Source organism: Podospora pseudoanserina, assembly GCF_035222485.1.
Source record: "Podospora pseudoanserina strain CBS 124.78 chromosome 7 map unlocalized CBS124.78p_7.2, whole genome shotgun sequence".
NCBI lineage: Eukaryota > Fungi > Ascomycota > Sordariomycetes > Sordariales > Podosporaceae > Podospora > Podospora pseudoanserina.
Window position 1 is genome coordinate 1,604,261 of NW_026946672.1, and position 19,521 is coordinate 1,623,781.

Consider the following 19,521-nt stretch of genomic DNA (forward strand, 5'->3'; position numbering starts at 1 on the left):
TTTCCTCACCATTCATCTCAGCTTCTTCTCATCATCATCAGTACATTTATACACTCGAGACGTTTTGACAAAGTCTCCCCCCTAACCCAAACCAAACTCTCAACAAACCATTCCACTTCACTTACACAACCATGTGTGAATACGAGCAATAGTTCCTCGCCTGTGGGTGTCCTGCTGGCTCTGTCCAGGTGTCCTACCTCTGCGCTGAGGTCAGAATTGCTGGCTGAGCTTGCCAGAGCCCTCAACCGATTATTAGGCGATATCATCAGCACATGTGTGCTGTTCATACTCCTCCTCCTCCTAAGAAGAGACGGAGTTACAAGCAGGTGAGTTGTTGAGAAAACATGACAGTACTTCCACAGGTGGGGAAGGATAAGACGTGTTTTGGTAGAATGCCTACAGGTAAGTAAGTGAATGGTGGTGGTGATCAACCAACCCCTTTTTTATCTTTGGGAATTTTGATTCCAAAAACGAATGAATTTCTTTTTTCTTGGACTTCTATTATCTTTTATCCTTGATGTAATTGTGCTTTGTGATTACGATACTATATATTTGACCTCATATATGTCTTTCTCTCTGTCTGACTGTTGACGGAAGACTTCAAGGACTTGCAAAGACTCCTCTTACCTAACTCAAGACCATTGAGTAAATGTCCTTTCACCAAATGTTACGAGATTTACACACAATTTAAGTGTGTATGTAAAGCTGGTGCAGTATGGTAGGTACTAAACAATAGGCTTACAAAGTCACAGATCATAAAAGTGACACAGATCAATCAACAATATACACAACAAACGCATGAACTGGCACACAATATTTCTTTCGAAAGATCTTTTTTTATTTTGATCATCACCCCCACCACAGCTCCCACCAGGGGAGGGAGCTAGGTTTTATTAGTATATTATGAACTTACCCGTCATGTCTCAAAGATGACTGACTGTCTTCTGCAAACTTAACAGAACCTGTCATCCTCACATTTCTCGCAACAAGACAAAATATACTCGCGCATGAAAATCCACTCCACACAGACCCAAAGCCACATGGGCGCTTTTCTCGGCGCGGACCACATGGCCGGGGATGATGCAGCCGCAGCCGTAGCAGTATTGGGTGTGAATGCACATGTTGTTGTTGTTGTTGTTGGGTGGTGTGGATGGATGCGAGCAAAGTGTTGTTGTGAGAGGTGGAGAGATGATGTGGTGGTTGGTTACTTACCGGAAGTAGTAAATGGTGATGATGATGATGATGATGGGATGAGAGGATTTGAGGCGGGGAAGAGCGGGTTTATATATCTATCTGATGGGACAATGGACTGTGGTCGAATGAATAGTAAAGGCTTTGTCTTCCTTCGTGTTCGCTGGGTTCAATTTCTTAAAATAGTAAGTGGCACTATTAAGAACAATGCTTTATCTCTTCATCTTGCCTTCTGAGAAGGTACACAAAATAGGCTGATAGGAGAGGGTAGGTAGGTAAGCAAGCTTTGTTTTACAGGCATCTCAGCCATAAAAGCTCTCGTAGCAGTTCGCTCACATACTTGCTGCAAACAGATGCGTCGCAATAACACACCTAGGTACGTCAGTAGGCCTTCTTCTAGGATTCAGTCTTTGTTTGAAGTTTGAAGACATCGTAAGAGCGCGGGTTGCGACACAGAACAGCATCTCTTCTTCCAGGTAATAGGAAGTTGATAATCAGGCAAAGAAACAACGGCCATTTCGTACATAGGTAGGTAATCACATTCAAATTTCAATGGTCAAGAAGAGAAATGAATACTCCAGAGGAAAAAAGTTTTTTTATTATATCAAATATGTCCAAAAATGATCAACTCATCAATCAACCCAACGAAGTCTCCTACCTCATCCCCTCACTCCTCCCACCATGGGAGAAGTTTTGTGTCGTAAATGATCACGGCGGTGCTGAAATAATAGTATTGTCTGAAGGGCAAAAGTGTTTGTTTTGTTGTAACAGGTGTTGTACTGGAGTGCTGAAACCATGTGATTGTCCTCAAAGTAGTGCTACTAACACCTGCCCATCCGGTATCTTTGTCCACTTAGCAATGAACACGTTAAGCAGGTTAACAGCTCTGTTTCCAGTTGCCAAAGCAATGTTCCATGTGGGCTCTGGCTCATGAACAATCTCATTATCCTCTCCAGTTGAGCCTCAAGGCTTTCATCTATTTAGGAGCAGCTATCAAGTGCATTGCCGTCATGGATTCTTGTTTCCCACCAAATTATTCTAGGAAGTTCAACCGCAACACAGAATAGCCAAGCACCATGGATATCATGGACCTAGTTCACTTGGGGTTCAAGTTTTTGGAGATGGGGCTTTTCATCGTATATGCGGTTTTCGCCTTCTGTATTTTGTATATTGTGTGGTTCACTGCCGTGGCAGTGGTGTTTTGGGTGCTACCGGAGACAATCGTAGTGCGCCATAGACATATCCCGTTGAGATTTAGTCTCGACTTTTAGTTGGAGTCTGAAGTCAAGTATTGTCAAGGATCTGGTTCTATAGACATGACCCAAGCTGAGTGAGAGCCAACAAAATAAAAAACCGAATTTATCAAAAATATCATCTACCTACGTTCCCAATGTTACCTTGTGTATATCTCATATCTACTAACGACTGTATTATCTCCCAGAACACGTACCCAGTGAATGTAATTTTAGAGATTACCTATCAGAGTACTGATAAAGGCATAACACCAAAGACTGCCGGCCATATAATGAGTATACCTCTGCTCTGGAGTTAAAAAGAGGTATCGGCAAGGAACCTCCGTATAAGTACCAACCAGCTTTCCAGCATTTCTTCCACGAACAGAAGCATATGCGGCTCCATGACGCCAATTATTGCAAGAGAAAGACCAACTGACTTGAAACAGAGTGAGTGATGTAGATACTTCAGTATTCTTCTCTATAAACGGTCATCATCCGTATTATAATATCGTTATTCGTACCACAACATTATCCAGATGTCGGTCTACTTAGCATCCTTACCTTTCTGTCATGCCTCATCTCTTCTCTCATGACCATTATCAAACTCTCGAGCCATTTTGATAGATAGGTATCTACCTACGTAAAGACTCGGACATCAACACGTCACCAACCCAACCAACCAAACCACCACCAACACCAACCACATATCTCATTCAAGATGTTTGAATACTACGCCAACTACGTCTACTGCGGCTCTGAGACTATTCCCGGCAGAGAGAAAATCTGGACATGCCACCCTGTTATTACCCATCAGGTTCTTGAATGCTCCAACCCTGTTGTCGCGCCGAAAGCACGAGATTGGCCCTGCTCTATTCACCAGCCCGGTGTTCCCGATCCTCTGGACAAGGACAATGATGGGAAACTGGAGATCAAGCGGGAGAACAGGATCAGAGAGAAATTCGATTTTCTCACTTAAGATACTCCCAACTTGAATGACTCGGACGAAGAGCCAAGCGTGGAGGAAGGCAAAGAGGCAAGCGTAGAGCAAGGTAAGTAAGGTAAGTAAGGTAAGTAAGGTAAGTAAGGTAAGTAAGGTAAGTAAGGTAAGTAAGGTAAGTAAGGTAAGTAAGGTAAGTAAGGTAAGTAAGGTAAGTAAGGTAAGTAAGGTAAGTAAGGTAAGTAAGGTAAGTAAGGTAAGTAAGGTAAGTAAGGTAAGTAAGGTAAGTAAGGTATGTCAAGGCAAAGTAGGTGAGGCAAGTATTAATCACTGTGTGATGACAACCAAAACATAAATGCAATAAAAACACTCTTTTTTATTTTTAACAACACTGTTCTTAACTCTGGATGACATATTCCTGACCGTAATCATGTGTATTCTTCTCAAGATCGAGGGATTAAAGATAAGGTAACTCGATGCCTCCATGATGACCTCAGAATTGTAAATGTTTGCTTGAACCTCACCCTTACCTAAGTTACCTGAACTTACTAGAGACCTACCGTTAGCCATATTGAACCATCCCGGGAAGTCCAGCTACAGCCTCTTCTCTGCAAAGTTAATTCTGCGCCTCAAAAGCCTACCTACCAAGCACCGTTTGTGAATGAAGCTATTCAGGACTCAAGACAAAGCCCAATATACGGGGAAGATAGGAAGAATAGAACAGACAAAGACATCAATCCCTAATGTAAAATCCCATCAGACAATCCCATTGTATATTCTCCGCTACACAAATCCCCACAGACTATACAATCAACTCTTCCACCCCATCCATCTCACCGCAACTTCTCATCATCGTCATTGTCACTCACTCACTCACACCCATCACCAATCTACCAACGTCCACCACCTCAAGCAGGTAAGTATTTACCCCCCTTTCCCCTCTCCCCCCACTCAACCCACAACAACAGCACAAAATGTGCATCTACACCTCCAACATCTGGGCCTGCGGCTGCGTGGTCAAGAACAAACCCGCCGTCCGCACCCATCCCTGCAGCCACGTTCTTCAGGGGGCCGCTTGCCCTACCCCGGCGGCAATCACTGTTCGGGCAGTTTACATTGATGGGAAGTGCTAACGTCATTATATGGAGCATAGGGGTCGTGAGCATCGTGGGGATGGGAGATATAACTAAACTAACTAACTAGGTGGGTTGAGTAAAAAAGTGTTTGAGAAAAAGCTCTTCCTTTTTTCCTTCCCCTGGTGGGAAAAGGGAGAGTTTGAGGTGAGTAGGTAGCGACGAGGGTAATGAGAATTAATATATAATTTTAATTAAATGTGAAAACTTTTTTCTCTTGATGAAGTACTGGAACGGTTTGATGTTATTGTGATTTAGGTATATCGCTGTGAAGTTTGTAGTTGCCTAAGCTGCTTAATATGATAACTCGAGTGTCGAGACCTCGAAGGGCCTGCCCGGCTTCTCGGAGCAGTTGTGATTTTATTCCTAGATGTACCGGTAATTCTGCCGCCTGGTGTGAGTAGGTGCCTGTAGAGAGTCCCTAAGTTCTGTGACAGGAAGGAGACGCTTTACTATTGGCCCTGGTGAATAATCGGTGGCACGGGATACCACGCCCTGTGAATGACATGATCAGATAGACCAGATAAAGAATGAGCTTATGTACTCTCACTTCAACCACAGCTCTCAACCACAGATTAAACCTCCCAACCCAACCTCCAATACCCTCCCACAATGCGCCTCGGCTTCCTAGGTCTAGGCACAATGGGCACCCCCATGGCCCTCAACCTATCCCACCACTTCCCCCTCACAGTCTGGAACCGCTCCCCCTCAAAATACCCCCCCCTCCTCCAACCCGGCAGCACTGCCAAACCAGCCGCAACCCCCCTCCAACTAATCCACCAATCCGACCTCATCTTCCTAATGCTCTTCAACGAACAAGCCATCCTCTCCATCCTCACCCCCGACCTAATCCCCCACCTCCGCAACAAAACCCTAGTCAACACCTCCTCCGTCTCCGTCCCCTTCAGTCAGCACCTCAACACCTCAATCACAACCGCAGGCGGCACCTTCATCGAGATGCCCGTCAGCGGCAGCAAAATCCCAGCCCAGCAAGGCCGTCTAGTCGGCATGCTAGCTGCAAACAACCCCTCCCTCGCAGACAGCATCAGAACTTACATCCAGCCCATGACCAGCGCAGCCATCTACTGCGGCCCCGTCGGCTCCGGCCTCAAGATGAAATACGCCGTCAACACCTTCCTCATCACCGTGACCGTCGGCTTGGCCGAGGCCGCGAACCTGGCTTCGGCACAGGGGCTGGACCTTGACGCCTTTGGGCAGGTGCTCGAGGCTGGGCCGATGGCCTCTGCTTACTCAAAGCTTAAAGTTGACAAGATTCTCAGAGAGGATTGGTCAGCTCAGGCTACCATAAAGGACTGCTACAACAGCACTCAGCTTATCACGGCCGCTGCGGAAGGTGCAGGCGCCGAGACGCTCTTGACCCAGTTGTGTGGCTCATTATACAAGCGGGCGATTGAGTCTGGGCTTGCTGACGAAGACATGATATCTGTGGTCAAGTGTCTTCCAAAAAGAGGCGATGAAGAGTGTTGTGATAAAAAAGGGGGCTTTCAAGGTTGAGAATGAGGGAAAGTAAGAGAGAATTCCGGGATGTCTATGAATGGGGTTGGCAAGTTGGGATGGTTATGAAGGTTAAAAGTCTTCAATAATAAGAGGAGCTGCCTATTCGTCTCGCCAGGGACTTGCGCAGAGCTAATTCTCCTTCCAGCCCTTCATTCCTCGTCATCCCCCTCATCACCCCTCTTGGCTAGCTCCTCCTCAGTAATTACCTCGAGTGTAAAGTTAGCCTGGCACGACACGAGATCCTTGCCACCGCGCGTCACTGTGCACGTCACTGTGTACGTGGTTGGCGACATGAGCGGTGGCTCGACACCGTCCTTTTGCTTCACGATACCGCCGTCCTGGCCCGCGGCCGTGATGAGCTCAAAGCTGTTGGCGTCGAGCGGGGGCGAGATGGACCAGCGCATGGCATCACTCGGCTCATAGTCGAATTTCGGGTAGTTGCGTTCATTCTGGTTGGGTCAGCATGTGTCAGCATTTTCCTAATTGTGTATATGATGTTGGCAAGTAGGGTGGAATTTACCTTGAGTTTGTTGGTCAACACCCACTTGGGCGAGCTGTACTCCAAGTTTCCAGGGCCCATTGCCTCCATTTCAACCTCCCAGACATAAAATGGCACCGCAGGCCCTGGTAGCTCCGGCCGGGGTCCGTGACCCTGGCGGTACATTATGTCCCTGAGGCGATACTTCTTGGCAGCCTCTTCATACTTTCCAACATCCACCAGTACCAGTCCACCGGGCTGCTTGTTACCTCTGTCAAAGGTGCGCCCCAGATCGAGGTTGCCTCGGCGAATACGCGCCTTGCTTGCCAGCACGTTTTTCTTGCCGTCAACCTTTGGCGGCTCTAGGACCTCGACCTCCCACTGCAAGGAAGGAAGCAACGCCTTCCACTCGGGGTCGGCGCCGGGGCGTTGCTTAACGATGGCGTTGTTGCTGCCGTCCGTCGACAAATACCACAGCACTGCTCGCTTGCGGTCCTTCTCCTGGATGATGCGCTTGGTGTAGATCAAGCTCTTGCCATAGGCGTCTGTCTCAAAGCTCCAGATGGTGTCGGATGTATAGTCTAGAGCGTCGCCGAGATCGACGGCGCCCTCGGTCTTACCGAGATGCAGATACTTGGCGTCAATGGAGCTGGTGTCTTCCTGGCCAATATCGCCGGCCCGCCGCATTGGCCCCTTGAAAGTCAGGCCAGGAAGGGATGGGTTTTGGTCGACAGCAGGCACAGTACGAATGTAGTCGGATGCTTGCATCGGGTTGTCTACCCAAAGTCCTGCGGGCCGGGCCTTGTCTTCTACAAACTTCTGGATTGGATCGCGGTGGTCTGGACGTGAGGTAATCAGCAAGGAAGAAGCGTACACGTGGAGGTTCAGAAGTGACGGGTACATACCGGTGGTAAAATACCAGACAAGAAACAAGATTATTCCGATGACAGCAAAGACGATAGCGATAGGCCCTGACCATGCGGCAACGAGAGCGAGACCTGAATAGGCAGCCCCGAGACCTAGACCGAGAGGAATTAGGAGTCAGTCTCACCACTCTGGGCCATCAAGACGACTGGGAGGGTGAACTTACCTGCGGCAACCCATCCGAGGATAATTCCGGCCACTTGAATGACAGATGAAGTGAACATGATCCAGTCCATCGCCTGGAGCAAACCGTCCTTGTTCGAGTCGAGTTCGATGAGGATCAAGACGATACTGACAATGCCCAGGACCACGCTAGTGAGAAAGAGTCAGCCATGTTGCCACACACAAACAAAGCCCCTTCATTTGGGCTGAATGGAAGAAACTCACCCAAGAACAGCCCCCATGAACTCCCCAACATTCCTGCCAAATATCTTCTCAAATCTGCTGAACTCGAGCAACCCCTCCTCCTTGGCAGCAATTCGAGCAGCCAAGTCCTTGGTCTGCTCGGCAGTACGAGTGAACCAGCTGCCGAATCCCTTTTGAACCCGCAAAGCGCCATTCTCAATCTTGTTGACGGCACCTTCCCAGCCAAAGGCGGTACCAAGCTTCTCATACCACCGCTTAGCGGCCATGTCGCCCCAGAATTGGTACAAACGCAAGGTGCCTTGGGCAACTTCGATGATGAGCATACCAGCCAGACCGCCGAGGGCACTGCATGCTCTGTCAGTTTCTCAAGTCAAAAGTACTGGAAAACAAACAGAAAGAAACTTACAATCCCCACTTCACCTTCTGCTCTGGCGACATGCTCCTCCATTCGCCAGTCAAAAGAGGCTGGACGAGTACGACAACACTGGTGAGGACGGTAAGCACCCGGACTGAATTGGCAATTTTGGCAACATTCTGAAACCATGGCCTGTTGTACAGTTCACGATGCCATAACTCAATCGTGGCACCCCATGAGCCCAAGGTGCTACTGGTGCGGGAAAGCGCAAACAACATCTTGAAAACCTTGCGGCGCAGTTCGTCCTGTTGATAGAGCAGCAGCGCGGCCTCGATGGCCTCCTTGTGCGCCTCCATGTCGATATTCTGGTACTGCTTGATGTACTGATCCAGACACTCCTTTACCAAGTCGTCAATGTCCTGCTTTGTGTTGCCGGTCAGGTCGACCATCTGCGGGATGATTGCCGTCATCTGGTACAGCCTGACTTCTTCATTGAAGGCTTGCATAAAGCTCTTGCCTCCAGGCTTCGTGTTGTTGGCGTTGTCCTCAAGAATGCCAAACAGCGTGTTCAACTGCTTCAACCGCATGGCCACGGAGCTCGACACACTGCCAGACATGTACTGGCCGTACCACATCTTGACGGCCGAGTTTTGGACCCAGTACAGAAGCTGCATAGCCCAATACAAGTTCTTGTCGCGCGCCCATTTGGCCAAGTTGTCGATCTCAGCAAGGGCGCTTGTGAGGTTCTTTTCAAAGTCAGGATTGCCGGCGCCGAGTCCCGATGTCTTGGCTTTGAACTGCTCCTTCATTCTGTCGGCAAACTTCTTCAAGTCTTCCTTGTGGCCCCCATTGCGTTGATCAGACAGGAACTCCTTCATGGCGGGAAACTTCTCGAAATAGCGGTACCGATAGAGCTTGGCCGAGTGCCGCTTGTAGACCTCACTCTCGGCAGGGATCGACTTGAGCCGTGCAGCTGCGCGAGCTCCGTTGCAGTGTTTGCCCCATTCGGTAGTGCCTTGTGCAAGCACAGACGTGATAAGGGGAACCTGGAGCGTTTTGTACCACGCTGCATTGCCCGGATCGTCATTGGCGACTGCCAGCACCTCAGGCTCAAGGTGTACTTGAGAAGCGCTGATGAAGGTAGTCCTCAGATCCTCGTCCATGTGATAGATGATGATGTTCTGAAAGTCCTTCATAGCCACCGTTGCCACAGAGTCGCGGTAGCCGGAAGGATCCTCCTTGTCCTGTACCATGGGGTCAAAGGTCATAAGTTGATGGACGGCCAGCTTGGCTTTGGGGGGTGCATCAGCAGCAGCAGCCATAATAAAAGATGGTGCCTCTGCGACGGACATGGCAGAAAACGACTTCTCGGTGCCTTCGACGACGCTGAGGTCCTCAGTCATGCTAGCAGCAACGACAGATTCATCGGCGCTCTCTTCCAGACGAAGCGACCCCTTGACGGCGTAAATCACGCCTTCAGAGTCTTCGTAGGCTCCCACGAAGCTATCGGCGAAGGGGGTCATCTGAATTTTCCACTTGACTGGAAAGACAGACTTGATGGCCGATTGACTACGTTGGGCTGGGGCAGGGGGCACAAGACGTCGATTCGTGATGGTGGTGTTGATGAAGGCACCATCATCGGTGCTCTCTCCGATGATGCATGTGTAGTCCGGGCCGTACAGGTCCATGGTGAGGTTAAACTCAGTTGGGGGATCGGAGTCTGTACAGGTAGTTCAGTACTCGTCCTTGCTCCAGCCTGAAGATAGTAGGGGAGGAGAAACATACAGTTGTCAAGAAACATATTCTCAGCGACCCAATCCTCCTGCAAGTCATTCCCTCTATTGGCGATGTCGTAACCCCAGGTAAATTTGCCCTCTTCCCAGCTGGCGTTAGTCCACTTGTCAGACTTGACATCCCAAGCCAGCGTCGACTTGTGCGTGTCGAGGTAGGCGCCAGCATTGGCTGCCACCTCGACATCGTACCAGCTCGCCTTCTTGTCGAGCTCGACATTGATAACGTCCGATCCGATGGCAATTGAGGCTGCAGGTGCGTTGCCCTCGAGACTCACATATCCAGAGACTCGCGATGCTTTCAGTTGAGGAAAAAGCTGGGCTGACGGTTGCTCAAGCACCGTGTCAAAGACATAGCTATTGGTCGAAGAGAACCAGTTCACATCAGAGGGCTTGACGCCAACACTGCCCAGCTGCAGGCCGCTGCTGTCAGAACCATGTTGACCGATCACAATGGTCTTGCCTTCAATAGCTTGGGCAGCGGCTGGAGCGGCCTGGGCATTGTCGTCCTGGACGACACGCACCGAGTAACTCCGCGGGAGTCCGAAGCACTGCGGATTGTTCTTGTGAAAAGCCTTGGCATCTGGTCCCAAATGAGAAAAGAACTCTTGAGGTTTGAGAAGATTGAACTTACACGAAGGAAGAGCGTTGATTTGCTTGGCGTAACGGTGCAAAGCTCTCCGATAGGCCCTGCTCTGCGGGCCCCGGCAGGCACCACCAGAAGAGCTGTGTGCACTGGCCAGGTATGACATAGCGTCTGCCATGGTGTCACTTTGGCAAGTACAATGGCGGGAGCAGAATGCTGTTGACAAAAAGCTGTTGAAGCGAAGGAAGATGGAAGTGCATTCAAAATTCTTCTACTGATCTATCTATACTATATGGTCTTATTAGGTCCCTCAACTGCAAGTCTACCTATTCCCAGCTTTGAGGAGACAATACATGAGCCAGCGTTTCCTATGAGCCTATTGTTTGCTTTGGAGAAGATGGAACAAGCCGAAATGCAACCCTGGAGTCGAGAGGCTAGAGAGCTTTGGATCTTCAGCTCAACACTAAAGATTTAGCTAACCCATTTCAGACAGTTCTAGACCTCTCATACAGTCTCCTCCCCACATCAGATCCCCATACTCTGGATATCAGAGCTCTGCCACCACCCGAGATTTGCATTAGTCCTATCAATAATTGTTTTGTGCTGATATATTTCTGCAATGTTCAGCTTGAATTCAGCTCAGCTATTGATTGTAAGGTGGCTGTGAAGCGGAGCGTTTGCAGCGAGTCTGGGATGATCCCAAGCTCCAGGCTCTTATACGTGATGAAGCGTCTCTCACCTCCAGTCCATGGCTTCGTTTCCACCGTTTGCCAGGACTCTGAGGCAAAGACACCATCATGGCGGCTTTCGGCTCCTTCAGCGGCTATGAAGACATCATTGACAACGTGCCAGACGTCGGCCAGTTTGATCCTGCTCCATCTCATGGCTCAACACCAACTCCCGGGAACTTACCCACCGTGACCAGGGCGGGCATCGATTTCCTCGGCCTTGGGAAGCTTTTCGAGAAGCTTTTTGGAGGCACGACGCCAGTGAATCCAGATGATCCAACACCGCCGGCACGTCATCCCGTGCAAGTCAGGGACATCTTCAAAATGTCCCAGGTCAACACTGGCTTCGACTTCTCAACACATCCGTGCATCAAAATGACGGTGGCGTACCTTCAAAAGACGCTCGACTTCCGCTGGAAAAACGGGAACATGCGGACCCTCGTCTTCCCAGACTACAAACCCGGCCTCGCTCCATCAGAGCTCATAACAGACGGGTTGGACAAGGACAAGTTCGCCGCCGGCGCCGCGGCCTTGCTCATTAAGGCCTTCTACAACAATGTCCGGGATAGGCAGGGAACCATCGACATTGACAAGGCCAACACGGCCGTTTCGGAATTCAACAACCATATCAACAACCAGGCAACAGCCCTCATGATCCAGTTCTACCGCACCTTCTTCGGCATCACTGAGCCCTCGGAAGATCTCGCGTCCCGGTACCGAAAGCTGCTCGTCTCAGCCGCCTACCGCAACCTGAAGCAAGGACAGGCGGGACAAGGCACATGGCGCGATGCCGACCTCGAGATGTTCTGCCACTTTGCCAAGTTGGCTGCGTGTGGCGCCTCGGATAATACCATCCGGGATGTATACAACGAACTGACCACGACAGCCCCTCAGCTTAGCGGCAGCACGTTTGGTAGCATCCACCCCGATACCTGGCGGCAGTACCGCGGCTGGCTCAGCTCAGGCTTTCTTGATTGGGGTGACCTAGGCGCCACGCATCTTGATGATTATGACCTCCTGGTTATTCCCGGTATGGGACGTTTCCCGATTTCACAGACGATCAGGTACTATCTTGTGGACGAGTTCGCAAAAAACAAGGGGTATTACAAGCCGCCGCAGTCATCCTCTTGCTTCTCTAGTAATGTGAAGGTCGTCATGGCCGGGCCTGCCGGGGAGAAGCTGAAGAAGATATGCAATGTCGAGCCTGGCGATGTAGTCCTATCTCCAGATGCTACAGACAGCGGAGGCCCTCCAGGAACCAGACGTGTGGCGTTTGTCAGCGCCCCCCGACGCGGTACGAGACCGCTCTACTCACTCCACGACTACCCGGGCTTACAGTTCACGGCCACGCACCCCATCCTTTTGCCCTCGGCCTCAACAGGCGAGATGTCTCTCCAGTTTGTGGACAAAGACCGCGCTAGCTCGCTGAATCCCACTTGGCAATCACTCTCCAAGGAGAACATCATTCCAGACTTGCTCCAGGCCCATCAGGCAGACAGTGAAGATAAGGTCGTTTACGATCTGGTTTTTGAGCCAACCGCCACAAGCGAGGGCCAGACCAACAGCAACAACCTACCACTAGCCACCTACGTGGTAGAAGCTGAGAACGGGCGCCGACTGACCGTGGCATCGGAAGCACCCGCGCTGGAGTGGTTCGGGCCCGAGCTCATGTTCATCAGTTCTGCGGTGCGGCAAATCTTGGAGGGTAGCGGTGATATCGACGCTGTCGTCGAACTGCTGGGTACCAACCGAGTTTACACACGGCTTGTGCTCGGTGAGGCCGCTGAGAAGATCACGTTCTCTGACAATATCGGTGGCGGTCACTGCGACGAGTCCACGGCGGGAGCATGGCTCTTGGAAGCCTGCGCCAAGTCGCAGGCTGTGCAGGATCTGGTGGAAAGGATGATACAATACCTCGGCCGTACTCTCAGCCACGAGGTCAGGACTGGGTGGGCTCGCTGTCTTCCCGTTGGCAAGGAATTTACCGTTAGCAGCAACAATGGCGAGGAAAGTCAAGAGGCCTTGTTCATCAATGTTTTCCGCTTGCTAGACAGCGATAAAGCATGCCTCAGCCGCCCGCCTGCCATTGGGCCTCGTCACCAGCTCAAAATCTGGAGAGATGACGTGTTGGTGTTTGATGACCTCGTCAGTGGTGAAGTCCAAGGTCAGAGCACTTTACAGCTGTACTGCCCTGTCAATATAGGAGAAGAAGGGGATCTGAGTGGTGACTGTCAAACCATCACCATTCAGCTCGAGGACGGAACGTCAGGCAGCGTTTGGCGGGGCGGTGGTCCGGTCCGGAAGGGGCTTCACACTATCATCGGACTTGGCAGTCTTTCTAGTGGCATATGTGGGAGTGCCCAGCATGCTGTGGCAGAGGTGGAGTTGCGCAGCGGTGTCAATATTATCGCTGCTCCAGCTCGGGGTGAGGGCCAAGCTGGAGGTGGCGGTCCAAAGTTGATGAACTTGGCTTCTTTGTCGCACAAGACTGCCTGGGAGGAGAGCACCATGGGCGCGTACGCTGGCTGTTTGGGTGCTAGGTTTGGAGATGCCATTGCTGAGCTTACGAGGTTCCACTGTGGTGAAAATGGGAAAACAGGTTAGGCGAATCTGAAATGCGGTGGATTGTCGGGATGATCTGAGGTGTGCTGTTTGCGGCAGGGCGGCTCCAGATAGATGTGGGGCCTGTGTAAGGGGTTCAGGGGCTAAGTAAATAAACAACGAAGCCTCCCTTAAGGATAAGGTATTTGTAACATGCCGTTGTAAAACAAGCACATCATACTATTTGGGTTGTTTCTTTCTCCAGTTAACAGTCTAGAGCGTCATTCAAAGGAACAAATTTGAGACGGCGATGGGCCGAATTTCTTACGCTGTTTTTCCTGGATATCCCAGATGAGCAGAAACTTCCGGTGTTGCTTTTCCGATTTGGCCTTCTTCCAGATGTGATGAGATTTGATGGGCCTCACAGATGGGGTGAATCTGCAACATTCTCTGTGGTGAAGTCATCGACTCACGCTTTATCGAACCTAAATGGTCAGATGCTGTGTTTTAGTGTTTGATGGATAAACCGGGGCTGAAGTGGGCGTTTTTAAGTTGGCTGGTGGCTGCCTCGCACCACAAAAAACACAGGAAAAGCTCAACAATTGTAAAGTTCTCGTATCGAACTCGGGATGGGCGCTTTTATCACTATCTCACCTGTGTCACTCAGATGGCATGTGTCATTCCAATCATGCCCTTATTTAACGACACCGGCTGCGTTTACTCCCGTCGCTAAACTTCGTGACTGCTCACCTATCCCTGCAACACACACACAGACCGACCATCAGAAATGGCTGCTGTGGGGCTGGAAGGTGGAGACGGTAGTTGATCATAATTGCTGGGCTTTGCTGGGTTTTGGAGTTTAACTACTACATCAATCAAAATTGGGGCTTCTTTCCTCCTTACTTTTCGTCCCTTTTCGCCTGGTGATATGTGACCGAGACACTGCCTTTCCTGATGAGATACTCCAGTGTTTCGTACACTTCTCAGATCGCAGCACCCAGAAGAGCTTGCTCACTGTATCCCCCAGCTTCCATGATTTCGTCGAGGAGGCCACATGGCCCCGCGATATCTTCATCTCCTCCCACCAAGACGTTGACCAAATCTCTCGCTTCACAGGCCGTCGCAACAACTGGCCCGGAGTTTGAATGCCACCCTTTACTGTGCCTAGAAACAGCAGCCGACCTACATGCTAACGACGTCTTATTTACTGATTGTATTAGCCAAGTCTGTAGAGCATTGAGGAGGATAGAAGAAACAGCCCATGACCCGGAATCCATCAGAAATATCTCATTGTCCATTGCGACCCCGAAACAACCGGTCAGCCGAAAACTTAGCTGGGTCCATCATTACTTTCATTCCTGGCGTATCCATCTACTGGAACCTTTGAAACTTCCAGTCCTCCGCTGTGTACGACATCTCGTCGTCACTTCTGTACGCCCCTTCGACCGACGGTGCTACCCGGGGCTTAAACAACACCCCATCGACCTTTCGGTCATCATCTCAATGTGGACCAAGCTTCCCGGTTGCATTATACTCGAGTTTGACGACGTTGAGGAACGCCTGCCTGACAGCCGGCATCTAGCCGTAGAGGTTTTTTTTTTTTTTTTTTTTTTTTTTCATCCATGAGCAGGACCACGGCGAGACTCCCGGCACAATTTTGGCAAAGCAGTTTTTCTCAATCTTGAGTCTCTCCCAGCTCTAAAGCGAATCAATGTGCCAAGGTCCTATCCGACTACGCCTTTTCCGTACTTATTGATCAGAGCAAGCCCATTCCCGACTTGGTCTCCCCCCAGTTTTCGCACGACCCCGTCAGCTCAGCATTGCGGGTTTGGTCCCAGGGCGTCGAGGAATTTAGTGTCCAGCTGTTTGGAGACTCTACGATTTTCTGGCCACCGACGACGGAGATGTTGGTACCGGGCTACGACCTGACTGCTGATCTACCAAGACCACCCTTTTGGCCGCGGTTGAAGAAGCTGGAGGTTGAGTTAAGGGCAGCTACGCCAAGGGGGGGCTGGTATTTTCGTGGTCTAGGAGATGAAACTCGCGTGGATGTGGGATACCGCATCGCCGACGACTTGCACTGCCCTCCACTGCTGGAGACCAATAGGAGATGGGGAACGACATATGAGGGTTGTAGAACCGGCGAGGTGGCTAGATGAGTACCCTAATGTCTTTCGGGCAGTGCCAGTTTGAGGATGCTGTGGAGGAAGTGTTGGATGCATTTGCGAGAGCACTGGGGAACATGCCAGTGATAGAGGAGGCCGAAGTGAGCTTTCTGCTGTTCTTGAGCTGCGAGGAGAAAGATCACCCGGATGATTTTCACGAATTTTTGGCATATGTACCTCCTTCTACGAGAGGAACAGTAAAGGGGAGGAAATATTATTGGAGCACGCATCTGTGGGAATGGGATGTCAAGTACATGGCTCGGGCTTCACTGGGGGTGCAGTCGTCTGGAATGGCGAGTGGGAAGCCGGCGAACCAGTGACAAGGTTTCAAAGCTCTTTTGTCAAAATGTCGGCGACTTCGAAGAGCAGTGGCTCGAAATGGAGGCTTTTACGTCCGATTCTTGATGTCATCCCCGTTGTCTATAGTCTGTACGTGTCACTAGGAGACATTGACAAACAGAAAGCCCTATTTAGAGCGTTGCTCGTTTTAGCAAGAGGGTACAAAGCACTACGGTGATAGCCCAGGGAAATACATGCAAACTTTCTCACTCCTGCGGCTTCAGTTCGGTTGAAGTAATCTTCTTCAAACAAAACTCGGTGAAAAAACATACGTACTTGTGCCTTTGGTGTATTTGTGATACAGACATGTTCTTGAAGTTGTATAGTTGCTTACCTACCTAATGAAGCCCCTGGTCGATATCTCACCAAAGAATTTAACCGGTAGAAGAGAACGACGCATTCCCAACAAAGACCACCAACACCGCTGCATATGCCGCTGTGGCTCCCAACAAAGACTCCAACGACGTCGGTGTAATTCCACTAGACAGCACAGCAAGGGTGAGGGCTGTCAGGAGGACGAACACCACCGTCAAGATAAGAGTCAACACGTTTGAGTGCCTTACAATAAATAGTATGACCATGGGGACAACAATAGACACCCCTCCAAACAGACATGCAACAAGGCGGACGAAGAAGTCCACTTTGGGCGAAATATGAAGCGGGCCCATACGAGCCTGAGCATCATGGAGGATTCTACGGGTTCCGGCTACAAAATTACTGTGATTAGTGATGGTTACATGCAAGAGATAGTTAGGAAGGCCGTGACACACCATTGCCGATTCCTCCTTCAAGGCCTTTCTTTCTAAGGAGCAAGCGCTGCTTTTTCCCCTCTTGGTCCAGCATAAATACTGGAGCCCGCATCTGGAACCAGAGGCGCATGCCGCCAACCGAGGATGTGACTTGATCCAACACTGTCACATCATTTGGCGGCAGAAGCTCAGCTTGATTTCCCATAGCAGACTTCTCCTTTTCCTGCTGGGCAGATGCCTCATGAGCCCCGGCAATGTCAAACAAGTTGAGAGCGTCTGGTCCATCCCAGTAATGGGGCTCGTGAAGCTTATGGGCGAGATTTGCCGCCATGGGCTTGACAGACGAAGGCTCTGGCGCTTTTTTGCTATCGAGAACTTGGAAGCTCTCGATGGCTCGCACTGCCTCAATGTTGGTACTAAAGGTCGAAACGTATCTGAGTAGGAATGTGCGGATTATGACAACACGTACCATATTCCTGCAACGCTTCTCCAAGACCGTCAAAGGACGGGTCATCAAATCCATCGCATGCCTATCGTAGTGCAGTTTCTCGGACAAAAGCACAAGCTTATGCTGGGCCCTCAAGATATTGAAGACGCTGAGTCACTCAAGGCGGCAGAATACCAACTCTCAGCGGGATACCGACTCCTGGCGCTTGATCATCTTGCCAGCGAAGCTGTACATTCGACGATCCTGTTTCTGAGCCGTAAGTGGCAATGTATCTCGTGTCTCGTCAAAACCACGCCGCCAGGCGTCGGCTCTGCCGACGTGACACAATGTGTCATGGCGGGAGACTGTGCGGTCCGGATTGGCATAGTTGGGGTTTATTTGCTGCAAAGACACAGTTGTCATGACTGATATGTTCGATCGGAAGGTAGAGAGTGTTGGCCTTCGCTTTCCCTGAAGCGTCCCTCCTGTTACCTGTGTGAATTCATGATGGTCCGGAATTGCATGTGGTGTTGTTGATCCTATGTCGCCAGGCGCACGGAAAACACTGTCAGGAGTCGCCATGAGTAACTGGAACTCTGTTATTGTCGTCTGCATTGTCGATTGACTGTCTCATCTCTCCCACTGGTAATATAGAGTCTTACATTGGGTGTAAAATGATGCAACTGTGACATATGTAAGCGTAACTTTCGGTGGACTGTGCCTACTTTCTCTCTTCTCTGTCACGGAGAAAACCTAAGAGCTGAGAGAAATAAGCTTGGCGACTCGCATCTCGAGGGCCGAAGGCTGAAAAACAGGAGCGGGGTTTACTCAGGCAGTACATGATCATAATTTGTTCAGCTGAACGCTCATATCTTACCAATCGCATCTTCAGCTGCTGTTGCCCGTATCAGCCAATCCACACGCCATCTTTGACCACAGAAGCTGATACGTCGTAGACAAAACGATAGAGACTACCAACTAGACTACTCTCCCATGAGAACGAATAGGTGGATAGATAGACATCCACATTCCTAGCTTACAGGTTTCAACGAGGTCCAATAAGCTTTCAAGGTCATCGAATCTAGAGGTCTTCAAAACTGATCGAGAGACAGATTGACAACACCGCATTGTTATGTCTGTACCTTGACTTCGTAAAACTCATATTTTGTGTTTCAGACTCTCTTTACATGCCCAGAGGATGTCTGGGATCAGCTCAACAACATAGCTTAAATTTCATCTGTCAGCTTGACGATATCAGGGCGTTTACGACGAAAAAGATCCCGGAAGGTTGTATCGGGTTACTGTTTTGTTGGAGGCTAGTTGCAGAAAAGCGGTCAGAAGTTTAGGAAAGAATGAAATAGCGAACCACGGGAAGACCCATACTGAACTACTCTTCCGGATTAGTCGGCCGAAGGAGAAAGGATTGTGACTAGAATCGGAACTACATACCTTTGGTATGTCCGTTGGTTAGCTGACGGCCATGTTTCAGCCGCTGGTGATGCTCGAGATAGTTTGCATACGTAGAGACATGAAGTCCCACTGGGTAATATCTCCCTCGGCTTTTCGCCATATCTGTTTTGTATTCCCTGGGCGTTCCGCAAGGACAGTAGAACAGACCGGGATTCCGAAAAGGCACTCACACACCTCCCCCGCCAGTATTGATCTAAATCTATCAGTGTCATGTTGAAGGGCTGTCGTCATCTCCCTTGCTACCCCCAAACATACCAGGTATCTTGCCCCTTCTAACTCAAACACTGTTATAGCCAGCTGGTTCAAAGACACCAACCAAGCATACCCAGAGCAATAGCACAGCACAAATTTATCTACTCATGCAGCTTCTCATCACCCATCCAGTGGCAATAGCCCCGACCTCGTATTTAGTCTCCCTTCACGGCTCCAGCATGTGTTCCAAGTCGAAGGTAATCTGCGCCTAAGACACATGCTGTAAAGACAACCCGCCTTCAGCCACCACCCCGCCCCATCTTGTTACTCTTTACCCCTCCGGGAGAACCAAGCTCAGCATGAAGGTATGGTAACTCACCGGCTAAGCTCCCTAGTT

At 50.1% G+C, this 19,521-nt stretch overlaps 7 protein-coding genes across 7 annotated transcripts; 3 read left to right on the top strand and 4 right to left on the bottom strand.

Moving 5' to 3' along the window:
- Nucleotides 1-5,071: 5,071 nt before the first annotated feature.
- Nucleotides 5,072-5,578, bottom strand: QC764_0114490 (uncharacterized protein; the record flags this gene model as incomplete). Its single annotated transcript, XM_062941207.1, has 2 exons — nucleotides 5,072-5,369; nucleotides 5,553-5,578. The coding sequence occupies 2 exons, from the start codon at nucleotides 5,576-5,578 to the stop codon at nucleotides 5,072-5,074; spliced, it is 324 nt and encodes a 107-aa protein (XP_062796265.1).
- Nucleotides 5,109-6,011, top strand: QC764_0114500 (uncharacterized protein; the record flags this gene model as incomplete). Its single annotated transcript, XM_062941208.1, has 1 exon — nucleotides 5,109-6,011. One exon carries the CDS (start codon nucleotides 5,109-5,111, stop codon nucleotides 6,009-6,011), a length of 903 nt encoding a protein of 300 aa, XP_062796266.1.
- Nucleotides 6,012-6,163: 152 nt separating this feature from the next.
- QC764_0114510 (uncharacterized protein) lies at nucleotides 6,164-10,691 on the bottom strand (the record flags this gene model as incomplete). Its single annotated transcript, XM_062941209.1, has 7 exons — nucleotides 6,164-6,463; nucleotides 6,535-7,331; nucleotides 7,398-7,511; nucleotides 7,583-7,728; nucleotides 7,804-8,127; nucleotides 8,189-9,857; nucleotides 9,923-10,691. The coding sequence occupies 7 exons, from the start codon at nucleotides 10,689-10,691 to the stop codon at nucleotides 6,164-6,166; spliced, it is 4,119 nt and encodes a 1,372-aa protein (XP_062796267.1).
- QC764_0114520 (uncharacterized protein) lies at nucleotides 10,165-10,676 on the top strand (the record flags this gene model as incomplete). The annotated part of the gene is made up of 2 exons (XM_062941210.1): nucleotides 10,165-10,183; nucleotides 10,285-10,676. The coding sequence occupies 2 exons, from the start codon at nucleotides 10,165-10,167 to the stop codon at nucleotides 10,674-10,676; spliced, it is 411 nt and encodes a 136-aa protein (XP_062796268.1).
- Nucleotides 10,692-11,310: 619 nt separating the features above from the next.
- On the top strand, nucleotides 11,311-13,845 carry QC764_706310 (uncharacterized protein; the record flags this gene model as incomplete). Its single annotated transcript, XM_062950273.1, has 1 exon — nucleotides 11,311-13,845. The coding sequence occupies one exon, from the start codon at nucleotides 11,311-11,313 to the stop codon at nucleotides 13,843-13,845; it is 2,535 nt and encodes an 844-aa protein (XP_062796269.1).
- Nucleotides 13,846-16,660: 2,815 nt separating this feature from the next.
- On the bottom strand, nucleotides 16,661-18,158 carry QC764_0114540 (uncharacterized protein; the record flags this gene model as incomplete). Its single annotated transcript, XM_062941211.1, has 2 exons — nucleotides 17,057-18,158; nucleotides 16,661-16,992 (listed from the first exon to the last, which is right to left on the bottom strand). The coding sequence occupies exons 1-2, from the start codon at nucleotides 17,556-17,558 to the stop codon at nucleotides 16,661-16,663; spliced, it is 834 nt and encodes a 277-aa protein (XP_062796270.1). The 5' UTR covers nucleotides 17,559-18,158.
- A 602-nt stretch (nucleotides 18,159-18,760) lies between these two features.
- QC764_706320 (uncharacterized protein) lies at nucleotides 18,761-19,144 on the bottom strand (the record flags this gene model as incomplete). The annotated part of the gene is made up of 2 exons (XM_062950274.1): nucleotides 18,761-18,778; nucleotides 18,908-19,144. 2 exons carry the CDS (start codon nucleotides 19,142-19,144, stop codon nucleotides 18,761-18,763), a joined length of 255 nt encoding a protein of 84 aa, XP_062796271.1.
- Between the last annotated feature and the right edge of the window lie 377 nt (nucleotides 19,145-19,521).